This window comes from Macrosteles quadrilineatus, unplaced genomic scaffold, assembly GCF_028750875.1.
Source record: "Macrosteles quadrilineatus isolate MER2022 unplaced genomic scaffold, UCM_ALF_1.0 Scaffold_3__2_contigs__length_128488019, whole genome shotgun sequence".
Lineage (NCBI taxonomy): Eukaryota > Metazoa > Arthropoda > Insecta > Hemiptera > Cicadellidae > Macrosteles > Macrosteles quadrilineatus.
Genome location: NW_026542596.1, coordinates 3,047,312 through 3,066,232, shown reverse-complemented (window position 1 = coordinate 3,066,232; position 18,921 = coordinate 3,047,312). Strand labels below are relative to the sequence as shown.

General features: G+C 36.4%; 1 protein-coding gene across 6 annotated transcripts in view; it reads left to right on the top strand.

Annotated features, from left to right (window-relative positions):
- LOC128990912 (nucleolar transcription factor 1-like) overlaps nt 1-18,305 on the top strand; it is a 148,431-nt gene extending 130,126 nt beyond the window's left edge. For all 6 annotated transcript variants that reach the window (XM_054413567.1, XM_054413568.1, XM_054413566.1 and 3 more), the window contains one exon: nt 17,495-18,305. In XM_054413567.1, the coding sequence (XP_054269542.1) occupies nt 17,495-17,572 (78 nt within the window). In that variant the 3' untranslated portion in view covers nt 17,573-18,305. The remainder of the gene's footprint in view (nt 1-17,494) is intronic.
- Nucleotides 18,306-18,921: the final 616 nt, after the last annotated feature.

Sequence of the window (18,921 nt, the reverse complement as noted above, 5' to 3'; positions counted from 1 at the left end):
TTAGAATTAAGACAATGAACATCAAGACTTACACTATTACTTAGTTTGAAAATAGTTTGATACACCTGTTCAACAGTGACATGTTTGATCTTAAAGCTAGGGGCAGTATCTAATTGTAATTTGTCCAGAAAATATTTTACATCCTTATTAGATTTAGGTACACTGTGTACAGTAGATTTTACAGTCTCAATAAAAGTAACATTGAAAACATCAGGTTTGAGTGAGAGTAAAGATGTATTTGCTGAAGGCAACTCATTTTTGTTCCTATTTTCATTAACTATCGACCAAATTGCTTTTGGTTTACTCTTTGCACACAGAACTCGGTTACAGTTGTAGGCTAACTTTGCCTGGTTTGTCTCAAATTTATACTTTGATTTTAACTTCTGATATGAAGTTCGATATGTTACGTCACCAGTAGAAATGTATTGGTTATACATATATATACATTGCTCTTTAAGATTTAACAAACGATCATTGTACCATCTAGGCTTAAAATGTTTTTTATTCTTAACATTACTTACAAACACAGTAGGAAAAGCTATATTTACAATACCTAAGAATGTATCCATGAAACATTGGACCTTGCCATTCAATGACATGTCATTATATACAAAAAGCCAGTTTACCGGGCTTACTCCAACTCCGCGCGGTGGTCAGAAATCTGTCAAAACCGACTGCCCAACTCCGCGCAGTGGTCACTTCGGGTCCCTCGCGGCACATGCCCAACTCCGCGCAGTGGTCAATTTTGGCTCTCACAGCCCTGACGGATGAGAGTTTGTGCTCTAAGTTTGAAATTATGATATATTTTAATCATTTATAAGAAAGGGAAAGTAAAAAGGTATATGCCTACCCAAAACAGGAGACGAAGCTTAAAAACCACTAATATAAGAAGTTTTAAAAAGCCCGTGAGAAAGAGTGACTGTAAATTTATATGTTCCAAATTAGCACTGGGTTTATGAGCTTACTGATAAACTTGAGTACCAAATTCAAAAATGTTAGTCTTGTAAACAACCACAGATTGCTTCAACAAATTGGCTGTAATATCTGTTTCATAAAACAGTTAGCTATACACCTCAAATTGGGGAAAAAATTGGCTGAAATTGGTTTACGAGCATATTTCTTTTACGTCTTATTAAAATTGGCAAATTTTACGTCTATGAAGAGGGTTTTCATTGAATCCAGACCCAGGCCAACGTTTTAGCGAATTTCCCATATACAGGGTGATTGATATAAGTGTGCCAGCCGTTTTATTCGAAAACTATAAGAGATATCAAAAAAAGTTAAAAGGTAAGTGCCTTGGATTTTTTATTTAAAAAATGGTAGTCAAGTCAAAAAAATTATTTTAGCCACCATTTTTTCAATATGGCCGCCAACTTTGATTTTTCTTATGGAACACCCTGTATTTTATGATGTATTCTGGTAGAAAATGTAATTTTAAGACGATTTTACTCTTGTAATTTTTTTTCATAAACCTAACCGTTTCAAAGATAATAATGGTTAAGTTTTGAAATTTCTGCATAAGAAAGAGTTTCGATAAAGGCCTAATAAGCCTTTATAAGCAAGCATGCCAGTTGTTTTATTCTAAAACCATTCAAAATTTCACAACTTAAACCATTATTATCTTTGAAACGGTTAGGTTTATGAAAATAATTACAAGAATAAAATCGTCTTAAAATTACATTTTCTACCACAATACATCATGAAATACAGGGTGTTCCATAAGAAAAATCAAAGTTGGCGGCCATATTGGAAAAATGGTGGCTAAAATATTTTTTTTGGCTTGACTATAATTTTTTAAATAAAAAATCCAAGGCACTTACCTTTTAACTTTTTTTGATATCTCTTATGGTTTTCGAATAAAACGGCTGGCACACTTATATCAATCACCCTGTATAGGGAATAGGCTATTACCGTAGGTCTCATGGTAAGACCTGGACTCACTGATTAAATTTTTCGTTTTTATTTCCCAAAGGCCGAAAACACCATCCGTTCAAATTCATATATATATATACCGGTATATATATTTTATGTGGATATATGTAAGTCTGTTAGCACGATAACTCGAGCAAAATGATCTGATTTTGATTAAATTTGGTGTGAACGTGTAAACCGTTTATTCGAACGAGTTCACAAACCAGCACGATTGAACCATGTGAACGGGGGCTTATGTATAGTTATATTATGAAAGTATAACGGTTTGAAATTTCTTTTGAAACCACTTTGTAAAGCTTAAAAACAAATAATTCAGTACCTATATCGAAGCGTAAAAGCGCCATAATAGTTACAGAAAAAATGCCAAAGAATTCTTATTTTTAAATTCTCATGTTATTCTTATGGCGAATAAGTAAACTGTTGTAAATTCCTGTAAAAGGAACATATTTTGATTAAATTGTCAAATGCATTTATTTTACACTTAACTATTAACATTTCACACTTTTTACCCTGTCTCAAACACTTTTTGATGGGTCTGTAATTGACGGGTACCTAACCTTAATATTACAAGTGACCACCGCGCGGAGTTAGGCTGAACCCTTCGGGGGCCATAAAACTTTTCCTCGGATTAAATTTGACCACTGCGCGGAGTTGGGCAATCCCAAGTTTACCTTACGTAGCAAGGAGATGAAATAGCTAACATTCAAGTCAGGAATAGGTCTAACTTCTGTCTTGCTGGGTTTAATTTTCATGGGATTACTAGCTTTAGGCCTATCTGTTTCCAAAAATAGGCTACTTTCCATTACTACAGCGTTGTGGTCAGAGACCATCATTATTTCAACCCAAGATCTTTGCCTTTCTATGTGAAGTCGCAATATTATCAATACATGTACCTTTACCTGTGCCTTTTAGACTGGGCCTGGTAACCTCATTAACAACATGCTTTAAGTTAAAAGTTGAAAGCAAATCAACAAGTGTTGATGCCTTCCCACTATTTAATAAGACATCTACATTTAGATCATAGCCTAATACAACAGCAGCATTTGATAACAGCTGCTTTTGCACATACCATATCTGCTGATTTCTCTAATCCTCGACACATGTCAGCTGGTGTTGCAGTAAAATTCAGGAGAAAATGGGGTAAACCCATTGCTTCAGATTATGTTTCGGAGAAATTAACGTGTCAGAAAATCAGGAATGGAGCTGTTGTTTATAGTCTGGTAACAAAACCAATATATTACACCAAGCCATCCTCTCAAGACTACAATAGCGCCTTCAAGCAGTTGACAAATGATTTCAAGAAAAGGGGGCTGAAGACTTTGGTTTGCTCACCAATGGGATGCGTGAGGGATATGATCCAAATAGAGCACTTCATGGCAAATCTCTTGGAGTTTCAGCGCAGTACAGAGGCTACTATATATATTATTTCTTACTACCAAGCATCTTCCCGAGTTTTACGAAACGGACTATCACACCCACAATTTTTAAGCGCTCTGAAAAGTGCAGCAAGCAAGGTTGGAGGTTTGGAATGCACCAGGACTGCTGATTTACCACAAAATGATGAATCTACACTGCCTCCACCATGCAACAAAGATCAAGAGGATGGTAACGCTTCACAACCTGACGGAATTTCTTTGGAGCCTGAAACACCCCTGGTAAATCGGCCCTCACCATCGCAGCCTCACCTGACTCCACAGAACTGTAATTTAAACTCTTCTCTGAACCACCTCGTCAACCTGACTTAAATTTAAAATTGGCAAAAATTCAAAAACAAAATTATCATCTATTCAAATTTTTAAATCAATTAAAATATTTCATCAAAATATTCAACACCACTCATCTAGAAAAGAGTCTTTGGAAATTGTAATGGAGGAGATAAAACCAAATATTATTGTTTTGACTGAGCATAATATGACAAAAGGTAATCTAGAAAGATTTACTTTAAATCAATTTTCATTAACTGCCGAGTATTGCCGCACCACCACTTCAGGTGGAGGTGTGGTGATATTTTCAGAGAAGGGTTTGAAAGCTAGGCCTTTAAATTTAAAAAAGATAAAAGAGCTTACGGAGGATAAGATTTTTGAATGTTGTATAGCAAAGTGTAAAATAAATAAATTTAAGTTTGTTCTTGTAGGTATATACAGAAAGCCTCAGATGCAAAATATGGAGTTTCTTAATAGATTGGATAGGATGTTAGAATCTCTAGTTGCTTTAAAGGATGAGACAAATTTTATTATTGTAGGGGATTTTAATATTGATGTTTTAAGTCTAAGACCAGAGGTTCAGGATTTCAAAAATATTCTTGCTTATTATAGTTTTAGTTATTTAGTAGACTTCCCCACAAGAGTAGGGCCTACATCAGCAACGGCCATAGATAATGTTCTTACCAATTTAGATCAATCCCTCACAGAAGTAACAGGGTTTATTACAAATCTTTCAGATCATGACAGTCAATTACTAACGCTTAAACTGCCGACTGATCATAATTCACAAACTAAATTTCAATACATTGAAAGTAGGGATTTTTCAGAAAAAAAACATGAATATTTTTCTCAGACAACTCCAAAATGAGGACTGGTTACCTTTATACATGGCTAGGGTAGAGGATAAGTTTTACACTTTTGATAACATATTTCAATACTATTTTAACTTGGTATTTCCTAAAAAGAGAGTAAAAAGGAATTTAAATAAAAATAAGTGTGGCTGGATTGGTACAGATTTAATAACTGAACAACAAAACATTGTGGAGTTGACTAAAGAAGCTAAGATTACAGGTACTATGGAGCTCTTAAATCACTGTAAGAATTAGAATAAAAATTACAAAAATAAGCTATTAAGGGAAAAAAATCTTATTATGATGAAAAAATAAAAAATTCAGACAATGTATCGAAAAAAACTTGGGAAATAATCAATAGGGAAACAGGTAAAAATTCAGACAGTCTAAAGAAAATAATTTCTAATGTAAAACATGAAAATTCTGTAGTAAGGGATCCAAAAACTATATCAAATACTTTTAATACATTTTTTATTGAAGCTATAGAGGATTTAGTGCAAAAAACATCCTTAAACTCTTGTTCTCAGTCATCACCTGGGCCAGCACAGATGCTTTCCAAAATGAAATGAAATACAGATTTCAATGCACCCCAGTCGATGAGAAAGAGATAAAACACATCATCTCGTCCCTTAAAAATAAGGGACGAGAGGCATAATATAGCAGCCACTGTTGTTTCTGTGCTACGTTCAGGGAATGCCCTCTATTATAAATAATACTAATGACACGCAAAGCAATTTGATTCTCTATGCTGATGACTCAAATCTAATATCAACATCTAAAACATATCAAGGTCTTGAAGTATCATGTAGGGAACAGATAAAAAATATCAAATCTTATTTCACAAGAAATTGTTTATTTTTAAACACGGATAAAACTAATAAAATGTTTTTTTCGACGGCACAGAACAAAGAAAAACCTACCATAAGAATAACCATTAACAATAGTGAAATAAACACAATAAACGTCACAACATTTTTAGGGATAGAGATTGATAATAATCTGAGTTGGGATGATCATGTTCAAAAAGTAACAAGTAAAATTTCTACAGGACTATATATTTTATATAGGATGTCATTTTTATGTAATTTTGATACTTTAAAAACAATATATTATGCTCATATTCATTCACATTTATCGTACGGGCTGGCAATTTATGGGGGCACTACAAAGCAAAACTTAGACAAAATCTTAATACTTCAAAAAAGAGCTTTGCAAATAATGCTAAATCTAGAGCGTGACGCTTCGGTAAAAAATAAGTTTTGCAATTTAAACATACTAACAGTGTATGACCAATATATTTTGGAGTGCATAATTTGCACAAAAAGTCAGCTCCACAATCACATCTTCCGTAGAGATATACATTCCTACTATACTAGAAATAGAAATACAATTGACATCCCCCAACATAAACTTAGCTTTTTTGAAAAAAAAGCAACTTACATGGGGACAAAATTTTTAAATAAATTGCCATTGAATTTAAAAACTCATATGGATAAAAAATGTTTCAGGGATAAAGTTAAAGCTTATCTTTTAACAAAGAATTGCTACTCTATAGAAGAATTTTTTATTTGATTTTTATTCACCTTTTAAATCTGACAAGAATATTAGTTTTAAATCTATCAGTTTGTAATGTATATCTCTTAATTTTGAATTTTTGCATATACTTGCTGTTCTTAATGTATAGATTTGTTTCTATTGAGAATTAAGGTTTTTATTTTTTTGTATAAAACCGATATTAATTGTTGATTATATATGTTAAGATTTCTGTAAAACTATTTGTAGCCTATGTATTGAATGTATTGACTCTATTCATGTATGTACATACAGACCGAATAAAGATTATTGATTCTGATTCTGATTCTGATGCTCTATCAATGAAGAGGAAAAGGGTCGTGGCTTGTATACGACAATGATTTGGAATGTTTTTTTATTGAAGTCCAACTTTACCGCAGCAATCTCACACATACCCTCTACACAAAAGTTTGAGACATCCATCACTTCACATCTCAAAAAAGGTTTTGAAAAGATACATACGCCTCCCTTTTGGAAAGATGATCGACAATAGGCCGTGACTCCTTTAAACCCATACAATGCCATAACCTCAAACTCGAAATCCCTCAAATGGTGCTCGGACAAACAAATCATATCCGGGTTTTCCGAATCAAGAAACATTTGAAAACTATCAAGCTTATTGGAGAGACCCTGGATGTTGTGGTGAACAACTTTGAAACCATGAACCGTTGGAAGGCTGGATTGAATACCACCTATATCATTCATCCTAAAAAATGCGATTGCAGTCCTTCAGTCATTTCAGGAGACTCAGACAAGATCCCATGCATTGAAGTGCTTTCGTCGTTCTTTGCAGTTTCGGTCAAGGGGTCACAGATTTGTGTTGGATTCAAGATAGCGGAGACGACTGAAGAAAACAGATTACCTAAATGATAATTCCCCTTACTGTTTAGATGTCTACCATCCCTGGAAAGATGATACCTCTTCACCCAAACATTTGCTTCAACGAAGACAACATCAAAGTTGTTACACATCAATTCGAGCTGGTCATTAAAGTCAAAGAGAGCCTTGTATGTTATATCGCGTTGTATTAATATGCTGTTGACGAAAACCATAGCTTTAGGGAAGAGAGTTTTTGCAGTGAACAGGAGGTCGGTATAAGTACCATACTCTTTTTTAAGGTCACGTTACAAAAAGTAGATCCTAATATTAACTAAGCTAAAAGAATATATTTAAAATTTAAACAAATAGATATCTATCTGGTAAAATAATACAAACTTAATTGCTGCTAAATATAGACTATTGTTAAATTAATCAAATAAGAATGGTTGACAGTCTTGTGTTTCCATGCCAGTAGGTTACAGTAAACCTATCGTATTGGAGCATTGTAAGCTAGCCAGCTGAGCGGAGTGATTTTAACAATCACACAACAAAACTATCGTCCTTGAAAATGATTGTGTTCGTGTGTAGGGTTAAGGAAGATGTCATAATATGCTGACGTTTCCGACGAAGCATGAAATGTTGGGATGAAATAAAACAACACAATACCATGTTTTATTTGGTTGAAATTAGAGATTATTTCTAGGTTTGTTTACTATTCGAATGTTTGAATATACTCATTCAGATCAAGTCAGGATCGAATACTAAATTATTCGTTCAACTATTCGAACTTTTGAATATTCACACACCCCTAATTCACAGTGGTAAAAGGAAAAGTACTAGCTTTTCAAAAAAGGAAAAGGAAAAAGGAAAGTGGCCAATTCAAAAGTAAGATTTTAAGTAGGCAAGATTTGACTTGTAAGTTTACACTGTAAAATGTTAAGCATTAGCAGATGGCAGCCTGGTGATTTATTAATATTTTATCTTAATGCCTAGCCTACTTCTGGGCTATCTAGGCCTACCAATATTAGGCCTAGCCTAACTGAGCCTAAGAGGTTATAAGCAATCAAAAATATAGGTGTACAAATGTAGAAATACACATTAGAAGATTCAATATAGGAATCGTAAAAAACTTAAGCCTAGGCCTGATGTTAGCCTACTTTACCAATCAAACATCAGGCCTAGGCTTAAGTTTTTTACGATTCCTATATTGAATCTTCTAATGTGTATTTCTACATTTGTACACCTATATTTTTGATTGCTTATAACCTCTTTGGCTCAGTTGAACTCTTTATCCTTTCTCTTTGTGAAGTTGATCCCATCCACTTCGGCTAATATGAGGTTTTTTTCCACCATGAGGTACTACCACAGAGCATAGAATAAATATTTATTCTATGCTCTGTGGGTACTATTACTACCGTTACCATTCCTAATACTAGGATATCTCTGTGTGTAACCTCTTCCCAAACAGCTATTACAGTTACTAGATTAGGAACGTAATGTGACATCATTTGGAGCAGACGGGTAGCGGCGCACGTCTGACGTGCGAATAGCCACTGCCTTTAAAATATGTACTAACGAGATTTACCGATTAAGTGTCTCATGTGTCTAGGAAGTTTAAACAATGTACTTTAGTTCACTTAGGTGAGCGTTTTATGAAAAAATACTCACAAAAAACATTGACTTTGTAACATTAGGCTGATTTTAGAGTTGGACCTTAGGTTGATATGAAATTTGAAAGTTAATAAATCTTAAAATATTACATTATTTATTATTGTAGGCGCTATTAGATGGCTCAATATAATATTCTTACACTACGTTGTAAATATGAATAGATCATTTGATCAGTATTTCTTAAATATAATCTGCATTTTTGTAGCCTAATAAATATTTTAAAATTAATCATGTACTATACTCAATGAGATAGCTGAACACCAATAGCATATCTACTTGTGTACCTTTTAGGTGGACGAAAAACAAGACAGTGGCATGGAAACTCAAATGGAAAGTGGGCAAAGGGTGTTATGTTCTTTGGGGGGTAGGTTAGTTGCGCATTTGCTATCTGCACTAATCCGGGTCCCGTAGGCTGGGTTATAATCCGGTAGGTTAGTTGCACATTGACAGTTTGAACAATAGATCTCTTGAAATTATAACGAGCAATGAAGCGTACGAGAAAGTCAGTCAACCAAAATAATCCATAAACAATTATACTTCCGAATGAATTAAAAGAGTAGCATGTACCAGGTGTAGCAATTTCTCTAGTTTTATACCAAAGCTGATGCAGATATTTTTTTCACCAATCCTAGACAGTAAAATCATTATGAATTCAGTATGTACCCAGGGCCGTCCCTAGGGTTAGCGGCGCCTGGGACAAATGTGGTCGTGGTGCCCCCCGCCAGTAATAGTCGCATTCGCATATTTTAATACTATGTTAATACGGGATGGACAGGATTGAATTTTTAGTTCGGGGCGGGATTTTTTCCTGTGCATAAACGACAGTCTTGAGTATTGCAGTTACCAAAAAAGACAAACAAAATTAATTTTTACCATTTGTGGCACTGATCTATCAAAACCAAAAAAGGGTAAAAATTTACAGGTAGGCCTATAGAAACTTGTGACTCGCGGTCGAAATGTCTCGCGGTCACAGCGTGATCGTCGGTATGACTAGCGGTCACGGCGGAATCGTCGGTATGACTAGCGGTCACAGCGGAATCGTCGGTATGACTAGCGGTCACGGCGGAATTGTCGGAATGACTAGCGGTCACGGCGTTATCGTCGGTATGACTCGCGATCACGGCGGAATCGTTGGAATGACTAGCGGTCACGGTGTTATCGTCGGTATGACTAGCGATCACGGTGTTATCGTCGGTATGACTAGCGGTCACGGCGGAATCGTCGGAATGACTCGCGGTCACGGCGGAATCGTCGGTATGACTAGCGGTCACGGCGGAATCGTCGGAATGACTAGCGGTCACGGCGTTATCGTCGGTATGACTCGCGGTCACGGCGGAATCGTCGGTATGACTCGCGGTCACGGTGGAATCGTCGATATGACTAGCGGTCACGGCGCGATTGTCTGTATGACTCCGCAGTCACGATGCGATCGTCGGTATGACTCCGCGATCACGGCGCGATCGTCCAAATGACTTGCGGTCACGGTGCGATCGTCGAAATGACTTCGCCTCCTGCGTTCGTGGAATTACCGTGAACATCACTCGCGATAGCGGCGTCATCGTCACTCGCGAAGCGGCAAAATCGCCGATGATCGGATCAAATCTCGTCCCAAAATAATCCCGAATCAAATGTAATCATGTCCTGATAATCGGGATTTTTCCCGAAAATTTCCCGAAATTTCGGGTTAATACCAATAGCCGTTGCGCGGCGCCCCCTCAGCCGTGGCGCCCGGGGCAGCTTGCCCCAGTTGCCCCCCCTTCGGACGGCCCTGTATGTACCATTTAACCATGTATAGCCAGCCACCTGTCATGTCAAGCCGCAATTTTCAAACTAAAAAAGAAATCACACTACTCTAGCTGCTGAGAGTGTCAAACACATATATGTTACAAAATGCTAATAACTAAGACTGGCTTAGGAAAAACTTAAAACTTTCTCAGCATCTTATGACAAATTAAAAATATAAAACTAAACTAGTGCACCTGTTGCTCGAAATCGTAACCAACCTAACCTAACCTAGCCATATTTTTTTATGAGTTTAAAAGATCCAACTAAAAGCGTATGCAACTAATGGAAATACCCACACTGTTATTAACAGTTATAATAAACCCGTCTTGTAAATATATTTTGATATTTCTGAAGGTGACCTCGTTTAGTGTAAAAAAAAAATGATTCTCGTCTTACCCATTGCCCCATAAAGATCATACTGCTGATCATTCTGGTTTGTGAACTCATAAAAGTTTATTCTGCCATAAATATTCAAGACAAATTTAATTCAAATCGGACAAAAATCATTCAAATTATTGTGTTTATGGATTATATATTTCTAGTATTTATATATATATATATACGTTTTTTTAATATTTGAACGAATAGTATTTTGGCCTCTACTCTCTAGGACATCAAACTATAAATGTATATCGGGGCTGGCTCTAGGTCTTACCCATCGAAGTACTGTATACAGGGTGGCCGAAAAGTCCCTTTACACTAATCACAAATTTATTGACAATTACTTAATAGTGAACAAGAAAATTAGTCCAAAACGTCGGTGTGCATACCTCCAAGGTCTCGGCACAGCTTGATTCGACGCCATGTTCTTTTGCTCATTCGTCGCACCATCTCAGGCGTGACTCGTCCAAACGCCGCCCTTACTCCTTCTCTTAGCTCCGTCATTTGTGACATACCGCTGTTTCCTCACCTCTTCCTTGAAAAAACCCCACAGTGCGTTGTCAGCTGTCGTCAGGTCGGGGTTCCTTGGAGGCATTGGGGAAGGACAGTTCGCAGACCCTCGTCCAATCCATCGGTCTGGCAGGAGTTCATTCAGGCGGCGGCGAACACTCAGCGCAAAGTGTGGCGGAGCACACACACAGCAGTTATCCTGCTGTAAAATAACTGTGTCCAATATTCCCCGTGCTCTTAGTTGAGGAACCAACCATTCATTTATCATTCGAAGATAGCTGTCTTGGTTAACATTGCCCTCGAAAAAATAGGGGCCAAGCAGGTGGTCGGAAGTTATCCCAGCCGAAAGCATCACATGAGGCGGGTTATTTTCAACTTCCTCATAAAAGTGAGGATTTTCTTTCGACCAGAAATAAACATTCCGGTTGCGAGAACTGCGGTAAATCGCACATTCGTCACTAAACATGAGGTTTTTCCTGTCTCTGTGCCTCGGAAAGCGTCGAAGCATAACCTGGCACGCTTGCACACGAAGGTCCATGTCATTGTCTGTTAACTCGTTGACTGACAGGGGCCGAAAGCACTTCATATCCAAATCCTTTCGCCGTTTTCTGGTGGATTTCATTGGCGAACGTGCAACGGAAGCTTCCACAGCAGCCCAGGTTTCGACTCGAGTAATCGGTCGTCCACTTCTTGGCGCGTCGAGAACGGATCCCGTTGCAAACACCTTCTTTTCCCACGCTATTAATGTTTGCCGGGACGGTGAAGGTTTCCCAAACCGTACTGCAAAGTCATTCATGATTTCCTCCATTGTTTTTTCAGTTGTGAGGACGCTCATGCACCCACACAGAAGCAACCAAACGCTCCTCGACACTAAACACACTCATGTCCGCCATGTTGTCCGACTCAGATTTGGACTGAGACTGAGGGGGTGTCGGCGACCTTGGACTGAGCCCGCGTGGCGGGGCGGAGGCGGGGGAGGGGTTTCACTTTCTCCCACCACTGCGCCCTTACCCCACACGTGTCAGTATTGGCCGTCGTTCCGTTTATAACAGTGTAAAACGTAATGACAAATTGTGTAAAGGGACTTTTCGGCCACACTGTACTTCGATGGTCTTACCGTGCCACCTACGGTAATAGATACTTCCCTATAGTGAAATTCGCTAAAATATGTAAATATATAATTGAATGACATCAATACATTAACTTAATTGAATGAAAATTTACAAATCATCGAGGGTTCTGTATTCTGTATAGTCTTATTAAAATCATGGTTTTACGCAATACTGATTGTTGTACTAAAAATTGATCAAATCATCAAATAGTCGGCTAGTTTTCAAAGGTTAAATACACATACTTGTAGGTAAACAATTAACACTCACCTTGCCAATCGATTTTGGAAGCTTCAGATGCGTTGCTTTCCTCATGGAGTTCTTAGTTTGGAAACGCCAGTTTTTGTCAAAATATTTAAGGCATCCTTGTCGTTCTTAATTTCGCATTTTATAATTTTTTGCTGGCCGTTCCTTGATGCGCAACTAACCTACCTACTTGAGGGGCCCACCAGATTCCAAACCGGAACTAACCTCCCCATTTATGGCCCTAGGGTCATTAGATGCGCCACTAACCCATGGTGGAAGTAAATAAGGTGTGCTACTGCGCATCGTGCCCGGCTGCAGGTGGTGCGGGGGAGGGGTATCGTGACGTCACCTTGGGGGCAAACATGCGCTACCATATCGAGCAGTGACGCTGCTCTAATAAAATTGTAATTTTTAATAGTAAGAACCGATAAAAATTCCTGAAACTTTGCATAGTCTTGGACTATTAACATAGGATGCTTATGATTTAAATTTTATTAATTTATTTGAATTAAAAACCATTCAACCACCGATCAAACTTCAAACTTGTTCATACTAACACAAAAAAGTTAGTCAGCTACCAAATCACGTATTATTTGTTCAGGTTTATGAGACCTGCGGGAAAGTTTTAGGTAAAGGTTCTAATTTAACTGTAGTATCGGTTGGATTTTGATAAAAGAATCACTTTTTTAGCTACGAAGAATTATATCAAGCGGCAGTGTTGGGAAGTAGCGCGCTACAAGTAGCGACGCTACAGTAGCGCGCTACTTTTTTTGTAGCGTTAGCTGTAGCTACGCTACTTTTAAGATTTTGTAGCTTTAGCTGTAGCTAGCTACATTTTTAAAGTAGTTGTAGCGGAATTTTAGCTACTTTTCTCGCTACATTAACTTGTTTGAGATAGTGATTTTTATCATAACCTCAACCTTACGTGAAACAACCTCTTTTAAAATGAGATAAAAACAAAATAGGCCTACTTTATTGGCTTCAAACAGCTGGTTGCAGCCGTTTCATTCCCTATTACAACACAACGTTGTGTGGACATAGAGGCCATTAAATGAGTGTTATCCACATTTTTGGCTCTCATTTCCTTAATTTACTACTCTATGATTACTGTCAGATAAAATAAAATCGCTAGATGCAGACGACGTTTAAACGGTACCGGGTACCGGTGACAAGAGAAGCTATTGAATGCTTGCAAGTGATTGACAGGACAGGGGAATTAGTAATCAATTTAGTTTCTTTATTATATCGATAATGTTTCAACTTGGGGTTTAATGGAAACCAACACACCTTGAAATAATTAGAAAGCTGGTCTATCAACCTTTGCTTCAGCTGTTGATTGTGGTTTATCATCTCAAGTCCTTCCTTGGTTAGATTAGATTACGAGGATTTTTCAAAGGTTTACTAAATTAACAAAGAGGAAATTACCTGATGAGATTTAAGATATGCCTAGACTACATGATAATTGTAATGAAAAAATCTCCCTCCATATAACATGAAACATACATTGAAAAAATAGCATAGTTTGCTCCTGCTAACAACTCTTGTACTTGTATAGGACTGAGGCTATAAGACGAACACAAGTTCCTAGTTCAATTATTATGAATATATCTGTTTAGTCCTTGCAAGAACAAGCCTACTATAGCCAACTTGTTACATAGCCAAGTAGGCCTACATGTTATTTTTACTTTACAAAATTAAACATGTTTAAATTAAAAGCCGATTTCAGGATAAGTTACTGAATACTGTTTTCTCTACCAACTAGGTTGAAGCACAATTTGCCCTATGCATAATGACAATAAAGGACGATTTCTTGACATTGAAAAGTGTTATTCGTAGAACAAGTAATTTATCACTTTCAAAGTTATAGCAATGTCGTTTTTAACATTAAAAGTAAAGGAAGGCAATAAACTCCAATTTCAGTAGGCTAGGCTCTGTAACACAAAAAAGTATTTTTAAATAATCTTTTTACAGTTTTATTGGTCTTAATTGTTGATATAAAACATCTATAAATGAATCTATATTAGATTAATAAAATGAGCTTTTAAAATATAGTTTGGTTGTATGTCCTTTGAACTTAATGAAATTTACATTTTAAGATGTTTAAAAATAATGCAATATTTAAAAATAAGTACTAAATATGATGGGACACCCAACTATTTGGTTCTGTTGTTGTAATGTTAGGTTTATAATGCCAACAAATTAAATACAATCTAGGAATAATTTGTTTTCCAAGTAATGTTAGATACAATACTGACATTTTTTTAAATGTTTGTTCAATAAAAATGTAGTTGCAATTAATTTTACATTTACCTAATGTGCGTGGAATAAAAAGTAACGTCTTTTGGAAAAGTAGCTAAAATTGTAGCTGTAGCTACATTTCATTGTAGCTGTAGTTGTAGCTAGCTACTTTTTGGGAACTGTAGCTGTAGCTGTAGCTAAGCTACTTTTTTGGAAATGTAGCAGTAGTTGTAGCTAGCTACATTTTAAAAGTAGCTTCCCCAACACTGTCAAGCGGCAACGGAGCGCGCGCTCAGCCGATGCCACCGTTTATTGGATAATAAGGCCACGCATTTATTATCCAAAACACTGTAGCTACATGTTATAAGGATATACTTTGTATTCTACATTTTAAATTAAATGTGTAATTTTAACATGTGACAGATAGGCTATAATAAGTTTTACATTAAAATGCGTTGCTAAAATTAAAATCTTCGTTTTTATACGAATTAACTCTCTTTGATAACAGTTGCCATAAAATTTGTAGGATCGGAAATGAATAACATTTCCTTAACCAAAAACATAGTTTATTACATTTTGAAATCTTATTAAAATATTTACGACCTGAAAGTAAACATCTAAAAAATTAAACATTTCATCACCTCTGGATTTTCTAAACCTTTATAAGTTTTCTTTTTTCGCCACCAGCAAAATTGCATTGTCTTAGCCTCCTGTTGATTTGTTGAGGAAAACTAAAATATCGCACGTTTGGTTGCGTTTTCTTATTTTTCTAACTATTACAACAACCGTATACTGCACAATGGGGCATTTTTGTAGAAAGATGTGTGCCCTATGGAAAACTGACATCTACTGCAACTCGCGGTGAACACAGAAACGAAAACAAAACAAACAACACGTGATCGTCCCCCGCACCCGAACCAAAGTTGCGACATAGATAACAACCCCAGTGAAATAGGATCCTAGCTGTCGAATTAAACTGGAATATCACATTTTATTATCATGGTATTGCAAGAGTGAAACAATTTAATATTTTAACCTGATTATAAATACAATGTTTAATCACCAACTTAATTTTTAACAGAGTACATTTTATTTTATATACTATGTTAAATACATTCCTTTGCGTTAAAGATCATTTATTATTTAAACCACTATTTGCAAACTTTGGTTTTAACTAATCAACAACGATTTGCAATACTTTAAATGCAATTTGGCAACGTTAACCCTATTCACCGAGGAGACAATATTATATATTCTCTGTGAACTATTACGAAATAACCCATATTCAAACGGGGGAAAACACACTGAAGTCAACAGAACAACAATTTTTCACATAAAAATATAAATACAGGAATAAAAATACCAATGATACTATATTCATGAAACTACATTATTTGTTGGATGGCAATGTGTGATTAATACTTGGCAACTGACTCGACTCGCAGCACGCGCTCCGATCACGCGCTCATATAACTTAGCATATCTCAGGAAATAACGCCTCTAACGGTATATAGTTTGAAGGAAAGTTAAATTTGGATCTTTATCTAAAACTTTCCCGCTGGTCAAACCCGTCTAACCAAATAGTATGTGATTTAGTAGCCGACTAACTTTTGCATGTTTAGTTTTAAGAAAGGCCAAGTATAAAGAGTGATTTCACGCTTAAGTTTTTAACAATTACAAACTATTTTTTCACGACACGCATCGTCCACTTATAATTGATGTTCATGTCAAGTTTCATAATTTTTCCTCAATTCTAACAGTTCAAAATGTTGATGTTAATAGAGCAGTGTCACGCTGAGCTATATACGCGCGCGAAGCGGTTTGCCCCCAAGGTGACGTCACGTCGCGATGCGCAGAACGGTCTCAAACTCGTCCGGCTGAGTAGCACACCTTATTTACTTCCACCATGCCACTAACCTACCACCGATCTTTGAAGGGGGAAGCGCAAGGGGAGGCAGATTTTGACCTTCGGGGCAGTCAGCTAGTAAATGGTGGTCGAGGGATTATGGCCATTGTACATTTCTTCGACCATCGGCGCAATCGGGCGTTAGCCGCCGTAACATTTGTCTGAATTTTGCAAAATAAAATAGTTCTGAATAATCCTTTGTAGCATGAATATGTTATCAATGTAATTTTGTTTGTTTTTGGTTAGGTTGGGTTGGGTTAGGTTAGGTTAGGTATTTCAACAGGATATGCCCATATTAAACTAAATTAAATGCTAAAAACAAAAATAGTGTCCTCTTCTCCTATATACTAATAGGCTAATACCATTGACTCTGTAAAAAGAACCAAAATAGATGTTGTATGTAATTCTCACTAAACTCACTAATGCTGTCAACTTCCACCTAAGCTCGACATCATTAAAGTAAGTTGAAACTATTCTGGGAACGGTGGACAGTATAAAAAACTGTAGTTGTTTTGTTTTCTAGGATTCAAAAAGTCAGTGAATGTATATTAGTTATCGTCCAATATTCAGGAAGAAATAACTTGCAGCTTATGAAGCTTTTAATACAGGTATCGTGCATTATGTAAAAAAAGCTTATCCATCCCAGAAGCCAAAATGTATTCATGCCTTGATTGCAAACCAAAAATTGTGTTGAGAAAAGTCATTTTTAGGCCTTAGTGATGAAATACCATTATGATTCTGATGTTCCTAAACTAACTGCTGACATTTCAGGGTGCACAGAGCTCCTCAGATTCCTCGGATGATTCCTCTGATGAGAGTGATAGTGGCGTCAGTCAAGTCGAAGTGTAGGTTATTTTTTTGAGACTTAAGTATTGTGTTTTATACTGTTTTGTAAACTATTTTCATGTAATTTACAATACCGAGTAGGAATTTTACTATACTTTTAAGAATTTGTGCCAATATTTACAAAATCTAGGTCTAGAGGGTTTGAGCCATTTATCTATTTACAGAAACTACCAACGTTTCGGCTACATTATAGTCGGCCATCTTCAGGGCGGGTGAAAGCAATCACAGTGTTCACACAAAATTCTACTGGCAAGGGTGGGCCGGGCTCGTAGGGTATTTAACCCCTTGGTGGGGGTTTGGTGGAGGTGTTTTGGTACTCTCCTCTCCTTTCTATCTTCACCGGCCTCCGGCCGTTTTTAGAATGTTTTCGGCTTTCTCTGGCTAGCAGGGACTGTTGAATCACTGTTTTTCACACTATTTTTAGTTTAATAAAAAAAACGGTTCCTTGTATTATTTGAATATTTCCGTTTCCTTTATGAACATTGTCAGCATGTTTCCTAAATAACATTGCTTCTAAAATCTCTTTTAAAATATTTATCAGAATGTGCTAAAACTTTTACATTATCAAACTCTGTTGCATGATTAGTTTGGAAGGAATGGTCTGTTCATAGACAACTGAGGCGATCGAACCCCGTAGACCAAGATTGTTTAAATATTAGTGACGACTGTGGTAGCCTATCCATGAACAATTTGTATCAATATTGTTTGAATATTTGAATAAATAATAAATTTGTAAGTGTTTTAGTTTTATTTTCCTTTAAGAAATGTGACCAAACAATTGAAGTGGACCATGCATCTTGTGGTTAGTTCTTTGAAGTTTATTTTGTTAATATACACATTTCATTCTAACTGCTGAAAGTTGTATGAAGAGCCATAGAATTAAACTGTGAATTTAAATAAGTGAATTCAAATCTATACATTTTTCTGTTTTTTATTAGTGAATTTCCCATATAGGGAATAAGCTATTAACGCAGGTCTCATGGTAAGACCTAGACCCGGGACTGATTTACTTTTCTGTTTTGAGGTACCCAGAGGCTAAAAATCCCATCTGTTCAAATTCATATATATACAGGGGTGCCTACAAGGGGGGGCTGTGACGCAGACTGCGTCATTCAAATTCTTGAGGGGGGCTGAAAAATTCAAATGGGTGGGCTAAAGTTAATTGTAATAATATTGTTCAACCTGTGACGACAATCAAAAATATATTACAAAGTCGCCAGTTGATTAATGACAATAGTTATATTATTGAATTCAATTAGTTAAAATAGGAGTTTAGGATAGTTTAGGATTTGTTTAGGAAGTTATTATTCAAGATTAGCAAGATGTGAGATCTAAGAGGGAGGGCACGGAAT